A 24,974-nucleotide genomic window follows, 5' to 3' on the forward strand; every position below is an offset into this window, starting at 1 on the left:
GACAGAGACAGGGTATGGGCGGTGGGTGAAGCCTATCTCCCAGCTTCATTCTCCCCCTCCCTGGCTCCCAGCCCATCTCTCATTCACCTTGGATGGCATACTCCTGTCTTCCCCTATGGTATCCCCAGGGTTCTGTTTTTGGGGCTTATCCTTAGAAAGATCCAGCATCTGTGGCAGCTTTGTCTCTGCCTCGGGAAACGGCAGCTGCCCCTGCAGAGTGTATAACAGCTGGAGGAAGGTCTGGTGCCTGGAAGGAGAGGGATAAAGAGAGTTGTAAAGAAGGGAAACTGGACTGGGCTGAGTCTGCAGCTCACACTCCCAGCCTCACCTGTGAAGTGTGTCCCTCTTCTGCCCCGCCTGCTGTTGCAGACTTCCAAGCTCCTGAGACAGTTGCACAAGCTCCTGCTGAGCTCCTCTCTGCCGCTGCCTCACCTCTGCAGAGGCTTCTGCCAGATGCTGCAGATGCTTCTCCTACCGGGAATGAGAAGGCAAACGTGGCTCCTTGAATGCGCAGGTCTTACAGCCATTTTCTTAACCCCTCCAGGCTAGACCCAACTTGGGGCTCAGACCCACAGATGGAAAGGGGGACCCTAGCCACTTTAGGCAAAACCGGGGCCCTAGAGAAAAAGGAATGAGCTATTCCAGTGGGAAGCATTCTGAAGGAAAAGGGCACAGATAGGATAACTTATCTAGCCTGCTAGGTGACATGCGGCCCTGTAAGCACTTGCTCTGCTAACAACTTCATCAACTGAGATCCATACGGTAGGTGCTAACCTCACTTCCGCTCCAGACAAGACTCAGATGCACAGGAAGTGAGGGAACTGCCCAAAGTCCTAACACGGGACGTGGTGATGCTGGCCCCTGTGCTATAATGCCTCACACGAGAGGAGGGGAAAGGAGGTCCTCCAGGCAGAGTATTTAGCTCATGCAATGACATGGTGGTGGGGAAGGGAGATTTTCCTAGGGATGTGGACCCACCTGTTGCAGCTGCCACTGTTTCTGGGCTGTTCTCAGTCTCTCCGTGGCCACTCGCTTCTGCAGGGAAACAAAGGAGAGGAGAAGTGTTTTTCTGGTTGGATTCCGGGAGGTGGCCAGTAGGCTCAGCCCAGCATGTGTGCCCTTTCCCTCCTCTCTGCCTGACCTTCTCTCCCCTCAGCCTGGCTCACCTTGGCCTGGAGCTCTTCCAGGGCTCCGAGGAGCTGCGCCCGCTTCCTCTGGGCCTCCACCATCGTGGGCAAAGCCTGGGTCAGGGCACCTGTGATGGCTTCCACATGCTCCTGGTAGGAGGCCTTCAGCTCTTTCCACTGCTCCTTGGCTGCAAGTGCCTTCTGCCCTGAAAGGATCCACCAAAGATGAGAACATAAAGGAGACTAACCTGCCTGCCTACAACACTGGGACCTCTGCTTTCCCATCAGCTGACCCTACTGACAGCTCCTTCCTTCCCCATCCCAGCCCCCAGCCTACTCACGGCTGGTGTCTTCAGAAGCCAAGGGATCTAGTCTCTGGACAACGTCCTCCTGAGCCAAGAAGTTCTGCAGGAAGTCTACTACCTGAAGCTGACTGCAGAGCAGCTTGTCCTTCTTCCGGGAGTCCTGTTTGGAGAGCAGGCAAAGTCAGGGAACATCATTACCTGTGTGCCCTGGCAGGCTGAGACTGCCTTCCTGGGTGCTCACCATCCCCACCACCCACTACCCCCACGAGAGGACCCAGGAGAGCCGCCGGCAGCCAATCCTGCACATACCATCACAAACTCCGCCAGGATCTGGGCCGGCAGCTCTGCCTCTTCTTGCCGGCCGATGGGCTCCACGATGTCTGCCAGCTTGGCCAGCGCCCTGAGCGAAAGAAGACGGGGGAAAAAGGAGACTCCTTGGGTGCTAATCCTGGCCAAATGAAACGCAGACACATACATAGACCTGTACCAATGATGAGTCTTGCCCTGACCCGTAGGCCTGCAGAGCTGTCCGGGAGCAGGAACGGCGTGTGTATAAAGGCAATACACGCCCTGAATAAGTTAAGCAGAGCAAGGGGAGTCAGGGCAGCACAGGGACAGGAAGACAAGGGGCCCCCGCTCCGACGTGCAGAAGGAGTCCCAGGCAGGTAGCAACCTGGGGCAGGGTCTGAGGAGGACGGTGCAGGCTCTCCGGGTCCTTCTCCCTGGGTGCTAAAGCGCCCCCAGGCAGGCAGGGGTGGGGAAGTGTGCGTGGACGGAGGGGACACAGAAGCTAAGTGACCCTCCCACATGCGTCCTGCGTGGGCGCAGCTAACCGCGAGGGGACGTGGAGGTGCGCGGGGAAATGCCGTGGTGTGCGCGCGAGGGGAGAGGGAAGTCCCTCCCGCAGTCGCCTAGGCCCGCACAGCTGGATGCCGGGACCACCGGGGATCCGCATGGTACGGCAGGGTCCTCCCCTCCCGCCCCTGGCTGTCACCTAACTTACTCTAGCGCTGGGGCTCGCACCCCGGCTTCCGGCCCCTCCATGTCTGCGGCCGGTGGGCTTCTGCTCTTCCGCCGCCAGCCCGCAGTGCCCTTTGGATTCGCCGCGGCTGCGCGCCTGGGCAAGCGATTGGCTGCGGGGCCAGGGGGCGGGAACCAAGGGCCAGCGTGCACTCTGATTGGTAAGCGCCGACGAGCGAGCCGTTGGAACGCCGGATGTTTGCGCCGGCGCCCTGGTGGCCGGCGCGCCGAGTTCTGCGCCTGCGCGCAGCCGGTAGCAGGTGCTGTAGGCTGCGAGTGTTCTGTGGGCCAGGACTAGGGAGCGCGGCCGCTTCCCACTTGAGGGGACTTGGAGAATAAGTCTCTGAGTTCGGGGTTTAGGGGAGTCCTTAAGCCCTGAGTTCACTTTAAAAATTATGTTGTGGTAGAGGGAGAACACTGGGTGTGCTTTCCCAGACGCTTGGCATTCTTAGGAAAGAACAGGAATCCTAGAGGCGCAGGGGGCCGCTGATTGCAGCGCCGGAACGCGTCGCTTTCTGACGGACGTGTCCGAGGATGCGTCTCCCCGACCCACCAGTGCCTGCTCACCACTCCGGGGCTCCGCCCGCCGGCCGGGGTCCGCCCGGGACCGCGGCGGAGAACCTGTTCCGCGCTGCTCTGGGTTAGCTGAGTGCCTGGCACCGTAGGCCCCAGGGGTCTGCGGGGAAAGGACGTAAGGAACTGGAAGACGCTGAGAGGCAGGAACCATGATTGGCTCCTCCGGGTAAGGCCGAAAGCTGCACCAGCTAGGGCCCCTAGGTAGAGCGCTCAGACCGGCATGCCTGAACAGCAGCCTTCAGCGTACGGTTTACAATGTCTGGCATCCAGTTAAAAACCACAAAGTTTGCAAAAAAGGAGGAAAAGAAAAACCATAATGAGAAGAAAAAAAAATCACTGATCAGAAAAGAAATAAATGTTAGAATCAAACAGGCAAGGAAAACAGTTACGTTCAAAAAAATAAGAGGTATAGAAAGTATTAAAAGGTTAGGATGTGCAGAGAGTGGAATGCTGATGTGGCTGGTGGGAATATAAAAATGATGCATCTGCTCGGGAAATACCAGTTCCTTAAAATGTTAAACACCGGGTGACTATATGGACCCCAGTTCCACTTCTAGGTATATATCCAAGAGAAATGAAAGCGTGTTCGCAGAAAACTTGTACACGAGTGTCCACAGCAGTGTTATTTACAAGGGCCAAAAAGTAGAAGCAACCCAAATGTCCATCAGCGTGACCTGGAAAACAAAACCTACATCATTCAATGGGGTATTTTTCAGTAAAAACAGAAAATGAGGTATACGTGCTTAAGCACAGATGAACCTTGAAAACATTGTGCAAAGTGAAAGAAACCAGTCACAAAAAACGATATTCTATGATCTCACTTAAACAAAATGTCCAGATAGGCAAATCCAAACGAGAAAGTAGACTAATGGTTGTCCAGGGCTAGGATGGGGATGAGAACGCTGGTGGGGCACAAATTGGGGGTGGCTAGGTTATGCAGAGGGTCTACAAAGGGACATGGCGTTTTTTGTAGGGGATAAATTAAAATGTCCTAAAATTAGATTATGGAGAGGTTACACAATTGTATAAAAAAATAGCAATTCGGTTTATACTTTAAATGAGTCTCCATAAAGCTCTTTAAAAAGTTAATCAGAGGGGCGCCTGGGTGGCTCAGTGGGTTAAGTCTCTGCCTTCTGCTCAGGTCATGATCCCAGGGTCCTGGGATCCAGCCCAGCATTGGGCTCTCTGCTTAGCGGGGAGCCTGCTTCCTCCCCTCTCTCTCTGCCTGTCTGTCTACTTGTGATCTCTGTCTGTCAAATAAATAAGTAAAATCTTTAAAAAAAAAAAAAAGTTAATCAGAGGGGGTGTCAGTGGCTCAGTTGGTTAAACCTCTGCCTTTTGTTCAGGTCATGAACTCAGGCTCCTGGAATAGAGCCCACATCTCTGCTCATCAGGGAGCCTGCTTGTCCCTCTCTCTCTGCCTGCCTCTCTGCCTACTTGTGATCTTTGTCTGTCAAAAATAAGAAAAATCTTAAAAAGTTAATCAGAGTTATGAAACATATAATAAAGACCTAAATCAAACTTGTGAAAACTACAATGGTGAAAACTACAATGTGAAAGATGAAATAGGTGAGTAGCAGACTAAAGATTACATAAAGAAAAAAATGAAATTGGAGACTTCAACTTAGAAACTAAGATAAATTATAGAAAGTTAAAATGAAATAAAAAGAACAAAATAACAGTAAGCTGTGGGACAGTTTGTAAAGCTTAATATGCTTAAAAAGGAAGTCCCTGAAGGAGGCAAGAGGACAAAAACTAATAATGACCAAAGAATTTGAAATTTGATGAAAACTGTAAATTCACAGTAACATGAAGAAAACTAACCAAGACCTACGTAATTGTGTAGCTTGAAACCATTGATATGAGAAAATCTTTTTATTTTTTTTATTCTTGAAAGCAGCTTGGATGGGGGGGCAGGGAAAGGGCATGTTATATACAAAGAAACAAAATAATGATTATAGTAACTTTCCCTTTGCAAATAATGCAAGAAACACCAGAGTGAAGCAACATCTTTAAAGTACTGCTAGAAAATAAATTAGTAAACATATAAATAAATAAACTGTTGCAGAACCTTCCAGAAAACAAATGTTAACTAAAGACATATTCAGACATACAAAAGCTGAAGGAATTTATCATTAGCAAATCCACAATACAAGAAATGTGAAAGAAGTCTATTAGGCAGAAGGAAACAACATTAGATTGAAATCTGAATATATACAAGGAAATGAAAAACACCAGAAATAGTAACTACACGAATAAAAATTTATTATTTTAATACTTAGATCTTTTTTTTTTTAAGATTTTATTTATTTATTTATTTGGCAGAGAGAGACACGGAGAGAGAGGGAACATAGGCAGTGGGAGCGGGAGAGGGAGAAGCAGGCTTCCCGCTGAGCAGGGAGCTGGATGAGGGGCTCAATTCCAGGACCCTGGCATCATGACCTGAGCTGAAGGCAGATGCTTAACAATGGATCCACCCAGGCGCCCCAATACTTAAATCTTTTTTAAAAAGATAATGAACTACAGGGGCACCTGGGTGGCTCAGTTGGTTAAGCCTCTGCATTTGGCTCAGGTCTTGATCTCACAGTCCTGGGATCCAGCCTGGCATTGGGCTCCCTGCTCTGCAGGGAGTCTGCTTTTCCCTCTGCCCCTCCCCCTGCTCATGTTCTCTCTTGCTCTCAAATAAATAAATTCTTAAAAAAAAAAAAAAAGGTAATGAACTACGTGAATACAAATAGCAATAATGTGGGATTTATAGCATACATGAAAGTAAAATGTAGCACACAAAAAGGGTGGGGGGAAAGAAACAAAAGTAAATTACACATTTTTGTCATTTATGTAAAGCTGCATATTGGGTAAAAGTGGACCCTGGTAAAAGAAAGCCATGGACTATAACTCTTTTAGAAGTGGTGCTAATATCCCCCAGGGTGACCACCAATGAGTCAGTCTCCTGTAATCTTTCCCAGTGAAACTAGGACTTGTTTCTACATGATAGAATATAGTACTGGTGGCAGGGTATTCATCTGTTGATCAGGCTACATTAGGCAAAACAGGTCACTCTGATGGCGTCGTGATGATGTCATGACATCATGCTCCTAAGCAAACCAGAGAGGGAGCCCTCCTTCTGGTCTTGAAGAAACAAACTGCTAGTGGTGAAAATGGGGGTGTATGTCTAGGAGCAGAAATAGATTCTAGTCCATGGCTGGTGAGATGGGGCCCTCCCTTACACAACCGCAAGAGGGTAAAGTGGTTCCTGGAAGCAGATTCTTCCCTAAATGAGCCTCCCGAAAAGACTCCAGCCAGGTTCACATCTTGATGGCCACCTTATAAGACTCTGAAAAGAATGCAAAAATCCTGTCCTATGGAAACTGCCTGAAATCCTGACCATTGTGGGAGATAACAAATGAGTGTTGCTTTAAGACACTGAATTGTGTGGGATGCCTGGGTGACTCAGTGTGTTAAGGCTACTGCCTTCAGCTCAGGTCATGATCTCAGGGTCCTGGGATCATGCCCCAAGTCAGGCTTTCTGCTCAGCGAGGAGCCTGCTTCCCCCTGCCTCTCTGCCTACTTGTTATCTCTATCTGTCAAATGAATAAATAAAATCTTAAAAAAAAAAAAAAGACACTGAATTGTGGTGATTTGTATGCAGCAATAGAAAACTAGTACAAGCAACTTCTAAAATAAGGAAGTAAGAGTTATAGCTAATAAGCCAATAAAATAGATAAAATAAAATCTGAGTAATAGTAACAAATCCAAACAAAGCAGAAAAAGGGAATAAGGAAGACAAGATGAGGGAAATAGAAAACAAATGATAGACTTTAAGCCTAATTATATGAATAGGTACATTAAATGGTGCCTTAAGTACACAAAAGGCAGAGATTATCAGATTGGATCTAAAAGCAAAGCAATTACATTAAGAGAAGCACCAGGGGTACCTGGGTGCTGCAGATGGTTAGGCATCCGACTCTTGATTTCCACTCAGGTTATGATCTCAGGGTCCTGGGAGGGATGCAACTGGCTGGGTCTGCTTGAGGATTCTCACTCTCTTTCTCTGTCTCTCAAACTCTGGCCCCCTCTCCACTTCTTTTTTTTTTTTTTTTTTTAAGATTTTATTTATTTATTTGACAGAGAGATCACAGGCAGGCAGAGAGGCAGGCAGAGAGAGGAGGAAGCAGGCTCCCTGCTGAGCAGAGAGCCCCATGCGGGGCTCGATCCCAGGACTCCGAGATCATGACCTGAGCCGAAGGCAGCGGCTTAACCCACTGAGCCACCCAGGCGCCCCCCCCTCCACTTCTATGTGCTCTTTCTCTCTAAAATAAATAATCTTAGGAAAAAAATGCACTAAATATAAAGACAAATTGATCCAGTAAAAGGGTGGGAAAAATTTTGTCATGCTGACGCTAATTAAAAGAATGTAGGGTGGCTATTTTGGTATATATTCAGAGCAAAAAAAATACTACCAGAAATAAAGAAGGTGATTTCATAATGATCAAGTAGTCAGTTCATCATGTGAACTTAATACTCATAAATGTTTATTCACATCAAATCAGAGACCATCAAAATATGTGAATCAAAAACTGGCTGATTTGAAAGGAGAAATAAATCTATAGTTACAGTTGGGATTGCAGTAAGGAATTTACAATATTTGATAGAATACTACACGAAACAGCAGAATACTCATGCTTCCCCAGTGCATACCAAATGATCCAACAAGCCCTTATTATGGGTCATAAAATGCATCTTAATAAATACAAATGAACAGAAGCATACAAAGTGTGTTTTATGTCTGTAAAGGATCCAAATAATTTCCTCTACATGTTTTAAAAATGATGATGTGCTCTCATGGAGCAGTCTTTTTTTATTTTTTAAAAAAATCAAGTTAACTGTTAAACTGTCCTTAGATTTCTGCTCAAAATCCTTTACCTATAAGCCTAAATCAAGCCTCTTTATCATAGGTTCACAAAACTGTGGACTTTTTAATACTGATGGTAGTCGCATTTTTACATTCGATTATACAATTACTTGAATGATATATTTCTCCTTTTCTAATCAGTAAACTCATTGAGGGCATGAGTTGGATATATTTTTGCTCATAACCAATGGTAAGCAATTAATAATAATTTGTTATATACATATTGTAAGAGAGAGAGTTTTATGCAAGGTCTTAATAGGCCATTTTAAGGATGCTGGTTTTATCATAAGAGTAATTACAAGCTGTTGAAGGTTTCTTGGTTATTAGATGGCAAGTCAGATTTCAGTATAGTAAAATTAAACCTGAATTCTGGGTGGAAAAAAAAAAAAAAGACTGGGAAGTGATACTGTTCCAGTAGTCTTAGGAAGAGATGAGAACATTTCTGGAATGTAGGATTCTGTTTGGTGAAGTGGCAGTGGAAACAGAAATAACTTGATATATCCGGGTGGAATCATCCATAGATGTTACGATTGAGTGGATCTGAATATACTGAAGTTGCTAAACTGTGTATCAAACATGAGCTTAGATTTCTGACTATGCAACTGGGTGAATTATGTGGCCATTTCTTGAAATAACCATTTCTGGAAGAGAATCCTGTTTGGGGAATAACAGGGAAAGATCCTTGACTTGTCTCTGTTGAACTTCTCAGTGTTTTGGCTGAGCAAGTGGATGTTTTTAAGATTCATAGACAAGGAGGTTTAGAATGCAGAAGAAGGATAGAACAGGAAATATGCATTTCCTAGTTATAATTGTATGGGGGAACTGAAGCCATCTTTGATGGTATGTAGTGAAAAAGGAGAGGTGGCTGGAACCAATACAGCTGAGTAACTCTGATGTTTTATGGATTTATGGAGAAAGGATGGCTTTTAAGAAGAAAGAAAAGTCTGCAGTGATTAAAAAATAAATGCAATCAAGTGTGATATGCTGCAGGCGAGGGAAAAGAAGGTTTCCAAAAAGAGAGAGATACTGAGCAGTGAAGTAAGTCAGGATGGAAATTATTGACTGGAGTTAGCGACAGGGTGATTATTAGTACCCACTGTGAGAGATGTTTGATGGAGTTCTAAGAATACAGAAACCAGGCTATACAGAATTTAAATGAAGCCGATTGCATAGAAGCATTAAAGCCAAGAAATGCAAGTATGTTATACAAAAAGTTCTTAGGAGAATTTTGGCAGAATACATTAGAATGTGGTCATGCCAACTCTCAAATCAGTTCTTCAATGAAGTTTTAATAAACTCCACTGTAATTTATATTATGTACATACTTGTAATGAGATATGCCTCTGCTTTCAGTGAAGAATCTTCCTGCCTGATTCCTAAGAGTCCTTCCTGCTTGATGAATCTATTTTTTTAACACTCTAAGTATTCTACATATATAAAATAAGTGATTCTTTTTCCTTTAAATGATGCTTTCTAGGGACGCCTGAGTGACTCAGTGGGTTGGGCCACTGCCTTTGGCTCGGGTCGTGATCCTAGGGTCCTGGGATCAAGTCCCGCATCGGGCTCCTTGTTTCGGTGGGGAGCCTGCTTCTCTCTCTTCCTCTGCCTGCCACTCTGCCTGCTTGTACACGCTCTCTCTCTCTGACAAATAGATAAATAAAATCTTTAAAAATAAAAAAGTAAATGATGCTTTCTAAAAAGGCACATTTGATTAGATGAGTATTGATTTTGTTAATCTGTTTGTGTTTGAGGGTTTGGGTCCCTTTTATCTATTTATTATAAACTTCCATGGAAATACTGACTTTTGAATCATTGTTTCCCAAATATATTAAATGACCTCATCTTACATCTAAATTTAATAGTTAGGGTAAACTAGCTAAAATTTAAAAAATTAGTTTCTAAATCACATTAGCAACATTTCAATGAGTGTTAGCAATGTATAACTAACGTCTGTCATGCCAGACAATGAAAATTTCAGAATATTTCCACAGATGGGGGAGTTGAGGTGGCTCAGTTGGTGAGTGCAGAATCTTGGTTTCCTCCAGATATGATCTAAGGGTCCCGAGATCCCGCCCTGGAAGCCCCATATCTGGGTCAGAGCTCAGTAGGGAATCTGCTTCTCCCACTCTGTCTGCCCCTCTCCCGCTCCTGTATTCTCTCTCTCTCTCTCTCTCACACACACACATAAATAAATAAAATCTTAGAGAGAAAGAATATTTCCACTGATGGAAGCAATGTTTCAAAAATAAATTATAAGTATATTAGACATGTATATCCTGTACTTCGTGTACAAAAGTTTATATGTACATTAGTTTCAACATAACCAGGAGGTTAAAAGAAATTCCATAGTTTAAAAAATGTAACATTTGCAGTAAAGAAGTTCCCCATACACAGACTGTACGTGTTTATAATTTTAAGGAGTGCTTGTTTGCATCTAATCCAATCCTAAAGCCCTCCATAAATTATACATAGAAATTTTGTGTTCCTCAACCAATCTTCATCTGTTGCAGAAGTAAGAGCATGACCAGAGAGGAAGTGAATTCCCTTAAGCATATAACTGACATGGGAATTATATTTTCCTTATTAAGATGGTGACGTCTATATTCAATCACCAAACAAGTGGCAAATAGAAAAAATAAAGCATACGCTCCTGGAAACAGAAAATTTCCTCACTCATTTTGAAGCTTTTATTGTATAGCACATGTGAAATGGTTTCGAAAGTAGCACTTAGGCTAACATTCAATTGGAACATCAACTGTTGTTTCAGGATGCATGAAGTGATTGTGGGGAAGATTCATCCAAAATTCATAGAGCGTTAAGCAAATATAAGTAATGTGATAAGACGTGTCTTTGCAGCTGACCACAGAAAAATTCCTCCAGTACTTTATAAAACATTAAAGACAATATATCATGTTTTGGGCACTGATTTCCAACTGCACAGAAAATTCTGTTTGGTATGTCCACCTCTCCCAGCATTGTTTTAGGATTTGAAGTTGCATTTCCAGACCTTCTGCTCCCTGGGACAAGTTCCTCTAAATAGATCAAGGGAAATCCAATGAATAAAACATCGCATATAAATAGGTATGTATATTGTAACTAATTGTCTATCTATCTCTGTCTTCACACACATCTTTACACGTGTGTTTGTGTATCTTACACCATAAACATCAACTGAAGAGTCGTATTTTAAAATCCTATATATTTTTTCCTAGAACTTTAATGCTAGCCTTTTTTCTCTGTAGAATCACTGTTTTTTTTTCCTTTCCATGTCACAATCATGCACAGATTACTAACATATAATTCCACTGTGATTTTTATTAATTCAGAGGCTAAAGCAATAATGATTTGTGCCAGGACATTTTCAAAAAATGTATTAAATTATATTCATTATTGAGATAAAACTGTCAAAAGTATTTCCTCTTTCCTAAGGTCCTCAACATAGGAATATTTTTCTATGTTTATATCATTTTTTAAAGATTTTATTTATTTATTTGACAGAGAGAGAGAGAGAGAGATCTCAAGTAGGCAGAGAAGCAGGCAGAGAGAGGGGGGGAAGCAGGCTCCCCGTTGAGCAGAGAGCCCAATGTGGGGCTCCATCCCAGGACCCTGGGATCATGACCTGAGCTGAAGGCAGAGGCTTTAACCAACTAAGCCACCCAGGTGCACTGTTTATATCATTTTAGACCATTGGCTGATGGATTTTTTTTTTCTATACCTCAAGGTATGTGGTATGGTTTCTATTTGCCTTTGTGTTTTTCTTTTATTTTAATTACCTTTATTTTTACCACCATATGGCATTTCAAAGGTTGGCTGCCAATAATTTTTAGAGAAGACTAAGTACCAGACTTAGACACTGGACCAACAACTACCGGTGTCTCCAGAATATTCTGGAGCTGGCGAGACCAAATCCCAGGCCAGTAAATTCTTCTTTCTCTAGATAAATATCTAGATCTAATAACAGAGAGATGGCCAGTTAGACTTTTGGAAAGAATTTTATATTCAAATAAAAGAACTTGACACAATAACTCACCTTATTTAATAGAAAGTAGGCACAGAGATTAAATATTTCATTAACAGGACATGGTAATATATTGATAAAGTGAGATAATTTGCTCTGACCCATTAGGTACTTTTTTTCCCTCATAAAAATATAAGAAAACATACACTCTCTGAAAATTTCAGGAGCCAATCATCTTAGTGTTCTGAAAAGAGTAACAGCAAATTCTCAACGGAGGTGCTCATTCTGAGATTTGGAAAAGAAAATGACCAAACCTGGCATCTATGGAAATTCTGCGCCTGATGGATAAAACTCACATTTATTAATCCCAAAGCACTCTACTAGGTTTTAAAAAATAATAAACACATTCTCATTAGTTGCCACACAGATGCTGTCTGAACTAACTTTTGTCATTTCCAAACTAAAAGAAAGGGAACAAAAGCTCAGGAAAGCGTAACTAGTCAAAGTAACTTAGCCAAGGCCACAGAGTCGTAAACTGCAAAGCAACACCTGAAACTAATCTGTGGGACACCACCGAAGCCGCTCTCTCTCACCTGCACTGAGTACAGTTGGGCCTGAGAGGTCTGGGCAGTGAAACTTCGTGAAAGGCCTGTGTCCCCCTGAGGCATTAATATCTCCCTTGCTTTGTGGTTCCCAAGGTATTTAAAGCTGAGTTGCGGTGGTTTTGCTATTTTGTTCCTGTCCTGTTCTACCTACATGCAATAGTAGAGCGTTACCCTCCAAAATGTGTATGCCTTATATGCATGGTTTCTGAAACTTTAAAAACGTCACTGATTGGTAGTTTTAGACACTGAGATAGTCTAGAGGTGGCATACATCAGTACATACAGATATTTAATTACTCCTTGTTACAGCACTCCAATGACCAGCTTGTTCAATAGTTTGTATCTCAACTATCTTTTGTTGGACTGGGGAGTTCTGGGAAGTGCAGGGTCAGTAGGAACAACACCCCCTGTTCTTCCATCTCCGCACACTCCGGGCTGCGTAATGAGTGGAGAGGCAACGAGGAATAGAAGGGGTAGACAACAGAAGGAGAAAAGGAAAGAAAGGCAAGGAAACCTCTGCTCTCTCTGACCGAGGGACTGGGACAGTAGACACCCAGCAGAGACCGAGGGGTCACAAGCTTCTCTCCAGCAGGGCCTCTGCTGGTGACCCAAACCACCAAGAGCAGTCATCACAGCAAAGGCCTAGTCTGCAGCCCCTGCTTCATGCCCCAAGCCAAGCGACAGAGACTCGTGGCTACCTCACCCTTGGTCCAGAGCCAGGCCCGGGGCCAAAAACCTGAGGGTCCCTGACCTCCCCCAGGTGGGATGAGGGGACCAGGACCATCCGTGGCTTCTCTCCACCCCAGAAGACTGCCTGGGGACCCCCCACAGACACTGGTGGGGCTTGAGCAAGGGTCCCAGCAGTACCTGAAAACCAAGCCGACAAGCAGGACATGGCAAAGGCTCAAAAACGAAACTCTGATGGGAATTAAAGTTCAGAGAATTAAGTAGAACTCACAGCCTAAACATAAACACGGTTGCTGCCTTTGAAGGATACAGAGGGATACGGCAGTTAGATAAGAACAAGAGTCCCGACCGAGATAAACAGAGTGCCTGATATAGAACAGAAAATCACTCCTTATACCAGCAAACAGAACAACCACCATTTCATGAGAAAAGACAACCAACAAATTCTGATGTGGAGTTTAATCCAATATTGGAAATATTTTAAAATAACTCTCTTATAAAGGTTTTATAAGTCAATTCCAGAATGTCTTGAAACACATGAAAATAGAAAACCTCAACAGAAAAATAGAAGTTCTATAAAAGAACAGGAAGGAAGCTAGAGAACTGAAAACTGCAATAACTGAGGTTTTGGAGAATGCTCACTCGCTGTTCTTAACAGAATGTTGATGCAAAGGCCGGACTCACTGAATAGGAAGGTGGGTCAACAGAACTGATTCAATTTGACCAATGCATAGAAAATACTAACTGCCTCAAGTTTCTGTAGAAAAATTTAAAAGAGCAAAAGTTCAGAACACAGAAGAAGAGAGAGTGTGGTACTCAAAAGGTATTTGAAGGAACAATGAACACTTCCCAAATTCGGTAAAAAGTCATAAACATAGAGATTCAAACCAAAAACAACGACTGGAAATTCTATATCCAGTAATGAAACTGTCTGTCAGGAATAAGGAGGAAATGAAGACATTCTCAGTCAAAGGAGCACGAAAATTTGCTAGCAAGTCTACCCTTAAATGACACCTAAAAGAAGCTCTCTAAACTCAGAGGAAATGGTGACAGAGGCAGAAGGGATCTTCAGAAAAGGAGAAAGAATGATGGATGGGGAAACATGGAAGTTTGTTACAGGAATTTTCCTCTGCCAGTGCCCGGGGTTCTTGGTCACACTTCTGTGAAGAATGAAGAGGGAGACCAGACAGAAGGATGGTCAACAAAGTGATAGCAAAGTGACAGTACAAAGCTCTGAAGAGGGAAAGGACCCCAGAGGGTTGCCACCAGAGTTTCTAAGTCCAGGGGGTTTTATGGGCTTGTTGGTGGGCGGCTTTAATCTGATTAACCCTCATGCACCTGTCACCCAGTCAGGTTTCTGTCACATGGGAGAGGGTGGAGGGCTCCTTGCTGGGTGGTATAAAATCCTTTTAAGGGTGGTTCCTCTTAGGGTGGGGCCCCCTTTCCCTGCCTGCCTTTCTTCCAACTATCTGTTATTAATATAATGTAATTTATTAATATAATAATGTATTATAATGTATATAAATTTTATTATATTTATATATAATATGTTTATTATAATTTATATAAAATTAATTATTAATATAATAGGCTGTTCTTCACTGCATGAGAGCTTCTTTCAAATATTTTGGCTGGAAGAAAGTTACAACTGATGTGGTGCTAGTTACATTTTAATATAATATGATAATATTGAACATTATTTTATTAATATTACTGATATTAAGTATTATTTAATAATATTTAATTTTAATAATATTATAATTAAGACAATTATATTTTTAGGGTGGAAGGGAAAAGGACCTGAAGAGAAACAAACGTTCTGCACCCCACTCTAAGTTGTGAAACACTGAGACCAATAGCTTGCAATAAATTATACACATCATAGCAAGAACTATAACAACCACTCAGAGAAACTGTACAAATCAATAGACTCGAAATCATCATAAATAAATCAAAAATGTAACTGTAAAAGATTTTTAAGTAACCTAAAGATGGACATGAAGGAAAAAAATGGAAGGAACAAGAAACACAAGGAAAAATACAAACAGGGGCGCCTGGGTGGCTCAGTGGGTTAAGCTGCTGCCTTCGGCTCAGGTCATGATCTCAGGGTCCTGGGATCGGGTCCCACATTGGGCTCTCTGCTCAGCAGGGAGCCTGCTTCCCTCTCCCTCTCTCTCTGCCTGCCTCTCTGGCTACTTGTGATCTCTGTCAAATAAATAAATAAAACCTTTAAAAAAAAATACAAACAGGGGTGCCTGGGTGGCTCAGTAGGTTAAATCCTCTGCCTTCAGCTCAGATCATGATCCCAGGGTCCTGGGATTGAGCCCCGCATTAGGCTCTCTGCTCAGCAGGGAGCCTGTTTCCTCCTCTCTCTCTGTCTGCCTCTCTGCCTACTTGTGATCTCTGTCTGTCAAATAAATAAATAAAATCTTAAAAAATTTAAAAAAAAATACAAACAAATAAGACAAAATTAAGCCTCAGCATATACAAACTTATATACTAAAATGTCTAAATTTACAAATTGAAAGGCAGTGATTAGCAGAATAGAGAAAAAACTCATGACCCATCTATACTCTGTACACAAGAAAATCACACATAACAAAATAGATTGAAAGTAAAAGAATGGGAAATGTGATACAAATCACATTTCACAAATCACAAATCACAACAGTGCCTATATGAATACTAGAAGAAACAGTTCTAAGAGCAAATAAAATTACTAGGAACAAAGATGGACATCACATAATGATGAGAACATCAGTCCCCCAACCAGCAGCAATGGTCCCAGATGCGTGTGCACCAACCAGCAGAGTGTCGTCGCCAGGAGGAGAAAAGCCTGAGCTGAAAGGAGACAAGCCTGTGGGGCAGGCGGGTTTCAGCGGTCCACCTGCAGCCAGTCGTGGGCCACACAGCAGGAAAGGATCCAGAACTGGGCCATCTGAACCCCGCCACCAACCACAAGCTCTATTTCACATGTGTGGGATCCTCCAGGGAGTAACGGACGTACAACCCTACCTCGATGACCCTGACAATGAGATCTATAGAGAAAAGTCAATAAACCCAAAGCCATTTATAAAAAAACAATCTACAAACCATTAAAATTCCTGCAAGAGGAATCGAGGGGCATGGAGAGAGAACATCATTACAGATGCCCAAGACATTAAAAGATAGTGAAAACCCATTAACCCTATTATGCCAATAATGTACATAACCTGGAAGAAATGGGGAAAACTTTTGGAAGTGCAGGAAGCATTCCTGCCAAGTGTTGCTGGAGTAACTGCAGAGCACATCGATAACCAGGCAGTTGCCTATGTTCCTGGATTTGACGAGTCAATGCTGTATTAACATTGTGGGATCCTCACCAACTTCATCTAGACATTGCCATGCAAACACAATCCAAATCTAAGGAAACCCTTTAAAGACAATGATGTCAATTATACCATGGAAATGGAAATTTACAGTACCTGAAATAGCCAAAACCGTTTTGAACATGAACAAGTCTAGTGGGTACACGCTAACTCATTACCAGCATTAATAGAAAACTGCAGTAGTCAAGACTCTAGGATTGGCTCGGAAGAGACCAATAGATGAATGAAGCGGAATATAAAATCCAGAATCGGACCAACATAGATATATGATCCATTTCTTTCTTACAGAAGTGCCAAAATAATTTAAAGAGGAAAGATAATCTTTTCAACAAGATGTGCCAACTTGCTTGGATATTAACATGAACCAATGAACCTCAGCCCTTACCTCACATACACACAAAAACTTACTTGAAATGGATCTTAGATATAAATGAGGGTGTCAAACAAATTTTCTGGCAGAACGTTTGAGGAAAATCCTTGTATCCCTGGCTTAGGCAAATATTTCTGGAGTGAGACATATGATAGCACAGATCACAAAATAAAACATTGATAAATTAAACTAAGACCAAGTTGCAATTTTTAGAGTATATTCTTTGTGAACGCCATTAAGAAACTGCAAAAATTAGCAACAGTTGAAGAGAAATTTTTTATAAAACATATATCTGACAAAGTTCTTGTGTTCAGAATATATAAAGAACACCTACAACTCAGTAAGAGGAAGTCAAACCCAACATTTTTTTTTAAAGATTTTTTTTTAATTTGTTTTTTTGACAGACAGGGATCACAAGTAGGCAGAAAGGCAGGCAGAGACAAAGGAGGAAGCAGGCTCCCTGCTGAGCAGAGAGCCTGATGCGGAGCTCGATTCCAGGACCCTGAGACCATGACCTGAGCTGAAAGCAGAGGCTTTAACCCACTGAGCCACCCAGGCGCCCCTCAAACCCAACATTTAAAAATGGGCAAAATATTTTATCAGACACTTCATGAAGGAGATTCTACTTGTGTCCTTCAGATATCTTTTATATTCCCCAAATTCTTATGCTAAGACTGTTCCTTCAAGGAGGCCTATAACTTGATAGAGACTTTAACTGGCTCTTTGGAAAACAAAAATCATTAATAGAATTAAGAAAAAAAAATTGGATCTTACTAGATATCCAGGGAAATATAATTAAAGTAATACAATATTTTGAAAAATTTTAATCAGTGGAGGGGTTTTTGATGTACTTTTATTCAACTGAAATTTTTAATACATGAAATAATATCTTTGTACACCTTAATTTAAAAATATTGATATCCATATATTTAAAACTGCCAAAATAACTGAAAAAAAAAAATACCAGTAAGTAGCTACTTTTAACAAACTATAGAAATGATCCCTGCAAGTATAGTCTTAATAGCTACTTTTAAAACGGCACAGTACATTGGGACTCTGAAATAGGGAGAGCCTGCATTGCAATCACCAGGACTTTAAACAATTTTTACTTCACTGGAAACTAAAATAACTGTTCAAATCATGTTGTTTTTGGACATAGTGTATCTGTGAGATATAAAGGGGTTGACTATAATTTTAGTTTTTAATGCACTTTACTTAATGGAAATGTAAAGTTACCTGAAGATTTATGACTTTTTCTCCCGTTGTCATGTATAAACACAAAAATAATTTCAAAGGGATTAGTAATCTCTGTGGCAACATTGCAGTATTGTAGAGTGGATGGATATGAATGAAGTGGGGGGAATCCCTGAATTGTGTCTGTCCCCCTTTCTTCCCCAGGCCACTCACTTGGTGCACCTTAGGGGCACAGCCTTTCCTGGATGAGTCTCGATGGTTGTTCAGTGATAAAAACCAAATCAACTTAGCCCTCGGTTTCGTCTACGAAGGGAAACAGATAACTCTTCTCAAACTGAAAGCGAAAGATTTACAGAAAGTGAAATTATCTCCCTTGAAAATTAGAGGGAAAGCAACAGGAACAATCTAAACATGATTATAAGTGCAACCGATCCATAAAAATGAGTTTCAGAATTAAAAATAATCCCTTTAGCTTTCAGACTTTCATCACTGTGTTCTGGTTCATTACTGTCAGAAAACAAAGAGGAAGAAGCTGGAGGGTGAGATGGTGATTAGAAAAGATTCAAAAGGCTTTCATGGGCATTTGCTCCTAGTGAGACATCCTTTCTCAAGGGGGTCTTGCAATTTAGTTCTGATGGTCCATGTCCAAATTGCAAGGATGCTGAGCATTGTTAGAGGCACAACGGACTGCAATAGGGAACCGAACGGAGTCTAAGTCAGAATCTATCCATCTGGAACCAGCAAATCAAGGGAAGAATTGCTTTATGATCCGCAATTTAGATGCTAAACATGGAGATTCGCCCTCAAATGACAAGTTGTGTATTGATCTGAAAATTCCAACAAAGCTTAGCTGTAGCTAACATCAGACTCACTGACTCTCAGAACCATAGTTTCTGGGAAAGTAGTAATAACTTCATAAGCTAAAAGTTAAGTCTCAGGAAGGGTATTTCTTTCTTTCTTTTTTTTTTTTCTTCAAGATTTTGTTTATTTATTTGAGAGAGACAAAGAGAGAGCAAGCACAAGCTGGGGGAGGGGCAGAGGGAGATGGAGAAGCAGACTTCCAGCTGAGGAGGGAGCCCAATGTGGGTCTGGATCCCAGGACCCCAGGATCATGACCTGAGCCTGAACTGAAGGCAGGCCATTCACTGATGGAGCCAGCCAGGCGCACCTTAGCTGTTAATTTTAAAGCTGTGGTTATAACTTATATTTTTACATACTTAGCATTTCATAATGATCCGGGAACATTTTAGGTGCCTGGCCAAAAAAACCCAAAAAAACAAAAAAACAAAAAAACTGAGAATAGATGAATTAACAAGTGAATGGTTGCCAAAATAGAAGGAAGAGAAGGAGGGAAGAAGAGGGGAAGGAAAGGAAGGAAAGAACATTGCTGTCAATGGACTATTCTAATGACAACATGACACTTTGGAAAGAATACCCACTTCACTTGTGTTAATAACCAATGAAGAATCATTGACTATCAATTTACATTCTTTAAACTTTTTTTTTTAATAAAATAAAAGGCTTTGCATAAAATTTGTGATTCTTTCCAGTCCTGCATGTTGTGGCTTTCAAACAGTGCTTCTGGAAGTCACAACGGATGCTCTACTTAAAACGGTCTGCTCCTAAGCTTATCGTTGTCACCATGGGGGCGGCCCTCGGACCTGCTGCCACAGCTGTACCATGGTGGGAACAGCAACAAGGCCACGGAGCTGGTGTGAAACCACAGAGATTCTGCACATTTTCCAGATCGATGGCATATGTGGGGCATGAGTCAAAGCGGCTGAACTGCCAAAAATGAAAGGTACGGGAGAGCTTTCACCTGTGAGCAGCTGGTCTACATATGGAGACAAAAACCACACATTGGCTAATGCCTTTGAATGTCAAGGACTAACATGTCACGGCTAATGCCCATACAACTGCTAATGCAGGCTGTGCCTTTGTTGGAGCTCCTGTGCCCAGCTTGTGGATATTTCATTTAATGGATAACTTGTTGATACACCATTAGCACCTAAACTTTTTACGTGAGAAGTCACTGGGAACGTGTTGAGCTACCTGTGTTTACTCTCCTGGCCCCAGTTCACTAATGGCCTGATATAAAGAGTGCTATACAAATCGTGGAAGTGAGAATAAAATTGTCAACAGAGGAGAAATATATAAACACATCATTAAAATACTATTATGCTAATATCATTAAGATGCCTTTGGTTCCTTTGATTGGGAGGTGTTTTCCTTTTTCTCCATGTGCCCTTTAATTTTGTATTGGAATCACACATTTGAAAGCCCCTCTCTCATTCTTATGTGATGGATTCATGCAGGGAAACACCTTCACCAGCCAGCCCAGCTAGAGATTTTGGGAGGCCTTGCAAACCTTTTCTGAGAATGCATTTTCTCTGGGCTTGTGCATGTAATTTCCCAGTTAGAACATTTACTGTGTTTTTCAGACTCTGTCTCAACCATTGAGCTCTCTGTGTCCCCCAGATGTCCCAGGCATACCTGTGTGTCACAGTCTACAGCAGATGACACAGAATCCAGCCCTTCCTGCTGGCAGCATCGCAGACCTGGGACACTGGGCCTGGGCTCAGGCTTCTTTTGCTTGCCTGGGAGATACAAGTTCCTCTTCCCCCCCGGTAGCTCGACTCGATCTTGGATTTCCAGGCTCCTGACCTGCAAGAAAATGAATTTCTGTTGTTTAAACCACCCAGTGTGTGGTATGTTATTACACCAGCCTGAGCTGACCAATACGTACACTTTTTCAATTTGAAACAGAATGTGATTCCATTACTCTGAACCATTCATAATTATCTAGCCATAGCCTTGAAGGTCACATTCCTTTGACTATTTAATTATTGATTAGATCAGTCGTATTCTTCCTACAATGTTTAAGTATTATGATGTATTCGTTCTTTGGAAATGAAATTGCATTTCCTATTATAGATAATTACAATGCTTTTTTATCTCATTGTTCTGTCCAGAAGCATGGATCACGAAAGGACATTAAAAGTAATAGTGTATTACTATTACTATTAATGGTATAGACAAATAATAGTTGTGTTTCAAGAACAAGGGTTTTAGCTTGAATTAAGAAGTTCTTTGTACTTAATCACTATTTCCTTTTATTAACACACACAGACACTCAATTACTCCACAGGGGAGCAGGAAGGGAAACTGGATGTGTGTTCCTACATGCAGTGAATTTAAATAGAAAAAAAAAATAAATGCAGGATATATTTAACTGAAAATGTAAATATATATGTAATAGCACATTATATATTTGTGAAGCTTACTATTTTCTCGTGAAAAAATACATCTAGATCTGCAAAATGAATGTAATTATCACAAAATGAATGAAGAAATAGAATGAGAAGAGAGTGTTTCTCTCCCTGAAAAGTTTTCAAACTTAAGTTCTATTGTAATTATTCACTTTCCACTAGTGAAATTATATTCCTACCATGTCTGTCCTATATTTTTTTGAGAGTGAGTCACATTCTAATGTATCATAATTGTATTAGGTTCTTTTGTTAATGAAAACACAATAAAAAAATAAGCAGAGTGAAGAACAACAGGGCAAAATATCTTGGAATTCAGTAAGGGAGGAGGTGGTCTCCTGCTTCTGGGCTTTGTTTGTGAGGGTTAGGAAGTGGGTGCAGAGCTTCTCCCCATGTCTGGTCATCTTCTTGGTACTTTATTAAATTAAATAATTTTTTCCTTAACATGGGCCCATGCTATGGAAAGAGAACTGGATCTATAGTAAGAGACTGATACCCAATCTTGGGTCCACCTTCACCCAGCTGATGATTTTTTAAACAGATCTATTCTGACCTGCCATGGGAAACACGGACCTCATTGGTAGAGAACAGGTGTGGAAGAGGGTGTGAAGAAACTTAGGGGATGTGAGCAGAAGACATGGTGGCCAGATGTCCTGGGCTCGGTGGAAACAAGGACCACCCCCACCCGGAGAGAGTCAGTGAGCTAGTCTCTGGGAAAGGAACGTCCAGATTTGTCGTCCCTCTAAATAACTTTTCCTGAACCAGAGGGGATTTGGTATACTTTCTCGAATATGGAGATTGTCTCCTCATCCCTAACAAGTTGTCCAGGCTCTAGGCGTTTCCTTTCTAGTTCATGCACAATGAACAGCAGCTGTGTTAGGGCACTCTCTCCCTGAGCTGTTCCTTCCCACTTCCAGCTCGGTGAAATCAAAGATTTCTCTTTCTTCTGTTTCCCAGAGGGAACCATGTGTAACTCCCCACCACCCATGTCCCTGGGTCTCTCCTCCCAAGCCTTTCCCATTTCTCTCTGTATCTTACCCACTTACTTCCTCAGGCGATTTCTATGGGGAGTGTCACTCGATTCATACCCCTTAATAAAATCCTTCTAACCACCAAGAACTGCTAATTCTGATGAGATAGATATGTCTAGTATTAATGACTCCAACTTGAATTCCTGTTTCACGGAGTTGTTCTGTGTAGCGCTGTTGACAACTGGACTTTGTGAGGGTTAGGAAGTGGGTGCAGAGCTTCTCCCCATGCCTGGTAATGCATACCCCTTACGTATTTTACTGTCTTCTGACAGCTCCAACAGGGTGAGCTCTGGCCTACGGCCTCCTTTTCTGGGTGTAATTTCTCTCCTCTTACCATAGAGATGCTGAGAAAGCTCATTCTTTTTTCCTCTTTAAAATTGCGGCAAACAGAGCGGAGTATTAGTCAAAAAGTAATACACAAATAAGCACGGTTATGATTAACAAACTGATATTTCAACAGTACTATTCAAGCAGACAGTGGGAAATCACTATTATGTCAAGAAATCTCTTTTGACTGAATAATACATTTACAGAAGGAAAGGAAATCAATTTTATCAGTTGGAATATAGTTGGATGAGAGATCAATGTAAATTTTTGAATGAGTCATTTCTCATTGTCTCCGGAGAAGCTGAGACCAAAATTTTCACATTATTAACTTTTAAAAGCAAGAAAGGACATTCTTGAGATTTCCCTCTAGGAGGATGGTGACAGAATTTCAGTTAGGCGAAACACAAATATTTGCTTTCATCTTCTTACAGAAATTCCAGGAGTATTCCACTCCCAGCCCTTTGTAAATAAAGAAAATATGTAGTCAAGTATTTCTCATACTTCTGATTCCAGTGTATTTTTTTTTCCAGCGAATGAAAACAAACAAGCTTCGTGTGATAGAAAATGCACCTGTTTTCTCATCAAACAGAGGAAGTTGATGGTACCGACAATGTCACCCGTGAATGCTTATTATGATTCTATCATATGCTTACCTGAGGGGAAAACCACAGATAATAATGAGAGAAGCTACTGAGTTACAAATAGATTTCAGATTAAGATGTTGAGATGCCACTGAAACGAGGATCGCAAAATCTGAAACACAGAGGAGGCGTTGAGTCGGGCCCCCTGTGTCTCCACGGGCAGGTTCTTGCTTGTACCCGGGCTGTCTTGATGACCAGACTTGGCTAAGCACCTATTCCTCCCCTCCTCCCACTTCTAAAGAGTCCCAGTTTTGACAAGAACATATGTTGTCACCCTAATTATGGATAAAAGTATAAAAAAATATAAAACAATACCTTTAGTATGATACCAGTAACTGATTTTTTTTCATCCTAAAATGTGATAGCTAGGATGAAAGGTAATTTTTTTTTTTTTTTTTTTTTTTAAGTATTTGGCTCTTTCAACCTCTGATTCATGCTCTGGCTTTGGATACCTCTAAAGATGAGACCCAGTTAGTCCTTCTTTCCCATTACGAAAGTCTTTCAAGCCACACACGTTGGCGGTAACGCACTGGAGAGCTGCCTCATCTACAGTTTTCAAGACGTAGAATGAAAGATAACCAAAACGCATTTCAAAGATCTTGTCCTTGGTCGATTCAAAATAGAAAAGTTGTGGGTTTCTCCTCCGGCACTGAACAAAAGCAAACAGGACACAGATGCTGTCTGTTGCAACCAAGGGTTCATGCACCTATCAGCAGTCCTCTTCTCACCTGGAATCCTCTCGGGTCACGTGCTCCAGCCTCCCAGCCAGCTCTCACCCTTAGACCACACTTCCAGGTCCTGTGCTCAGACTGCACCTATAATCCTTGTTGAACGTGTCAAAAAGGAATTCACTGGTCAAAATGTCCTCTCTTTCCCTGATTTTTTTTTTCCTTTTTTTCAGGGGCATCTTTATTAGAAGGAAAGACTTTACAAATGATTTCTTGCTTTCTTTCTTTTTATTTTTTTTTAAACTTCCCTGACTTTTTGATTCTACTTCTGCAGTGGGCAGGAATGGCATTCTACCCCCAGGGTGTTAAAATACGTGGTTTTTAAAACCTAATACCTTGTGCTGGCTTTTTTCCTGATCTTCTGGATGTTCGAGTCTTTATTCCAGGACGTGATAACTACACAAACCTCAACTGTGATCATATATGAGTATATCTAAGTCTTTGCTTGTTCTAAATTCCAGTACCCAGCAGCCTCAGTGCCAGCAGGCTCAAATCTGCCCTAGGCGCTGTTGCCTGCACTCGTCCCAGAATATTACTGAGGGATGTGGAGTGGGGTACATGGTTTTGTATCTCCTAATTGGATTTATTCAGTTCGTCTGCTGTCAGATTTACCTGGAAATAACAGCCTTAAAAATATTTATGCCAACAAGAGGTCCATAAATAATTTGGCAATTATGTTTCCTATATTTACATGTTAATTTTTATGGACTCAGTAAATGCAGCTAATGGCTTTTTTTCTTTTTTTTTGGTCCACACTCTAATATGGAAATTTATTAGTTACATGAATGAATCAAAATACAATTTAAAATAAAAACCATGAATAACCCATCTGCTTACCCTTAATTACCCACACATTTAAT

General features: G+C 41.8%; 1 protein-coding gene and 1 long non-coding RNA gene across 9 annotated transcripts in view; one reads left to right on the top strand and one right to left on the bottom strand.

The window, feature by feature from the left end:
- Positions 1 to 2,539, bottom strand: part of ZWINT (ZW10 interacting kinetochore protein) — a 64,085-nt gene extending 61,546 nt beyond the window's left edge. For 7 of the 8 annotated variants that reach the window (XM_047702619.1, XM_047702617.1, XM_047702621.1 and 4 more), the window contains exons 1-7: positions 2,436 to 2,539; positions 1,742 to 1,832; positions 1,469 to 1,592; positions 1,167 to 1,333; positions 979 to 1,035; positions 329 to 471; positions 88 to 247 (exon numbers count right to left, since the gene is read on the bottom strand). In XM_047702619.1, the coding sequence (XP_047558575.1) occupies positions 88 to 247; positions 329 to 471; positions 979 to 1,035; positions 1,167 to 1,333; positions 1,469 to 1,592; positions 1,742 to 1,832; positions 2,436 to 2,476 (783 nt within the window). In that variant the 5' untranslated portion in view covers positions 2,477 to 2,539. Of the gene's footprint in view, positions 1 to 87; positions 248 to 328; positions 472 to 978; positions 1,036 to 1,166; positions 1,334 to 1,468; positions 1,593 to 1,741; positions 1,833 to 2,426 lie in introns of all 8 variants that reach the window. The other variant, XM_047702624.1, reaches the window with a different exon arrangement.
- Positions 2,540 to 2,754: 215 nt separating this feature from the next.
- Positions 2,755 to 24,698, top strand: LOC125084804 (uncharacterized). The gene is made up of 3 exons (XR_007122705.1): positions 2,755 to 3,194; positions 10,914 to 11,021; positions 23,276 to 24,698. It is a non-coding gene; the product is annotated as an uncharacterized LOC125084804 (long non-coding RNA).
- The last annotated feature ends 276 nt before the right edge of the window (positions 24,699 to 24,974 follow it).

Source organism: Lutra lutra, chromosome 14, assembly GCF_902655055.1.
Source record: "Lutra lutra chromosome 14, mLutLut1.2, whole genome shotgun sequence".
NCBI lineage: Eukaryota > Metazoa > Chordata > Mammalia > Carnivora > Mustelidae > Lutra > Lutra lutra.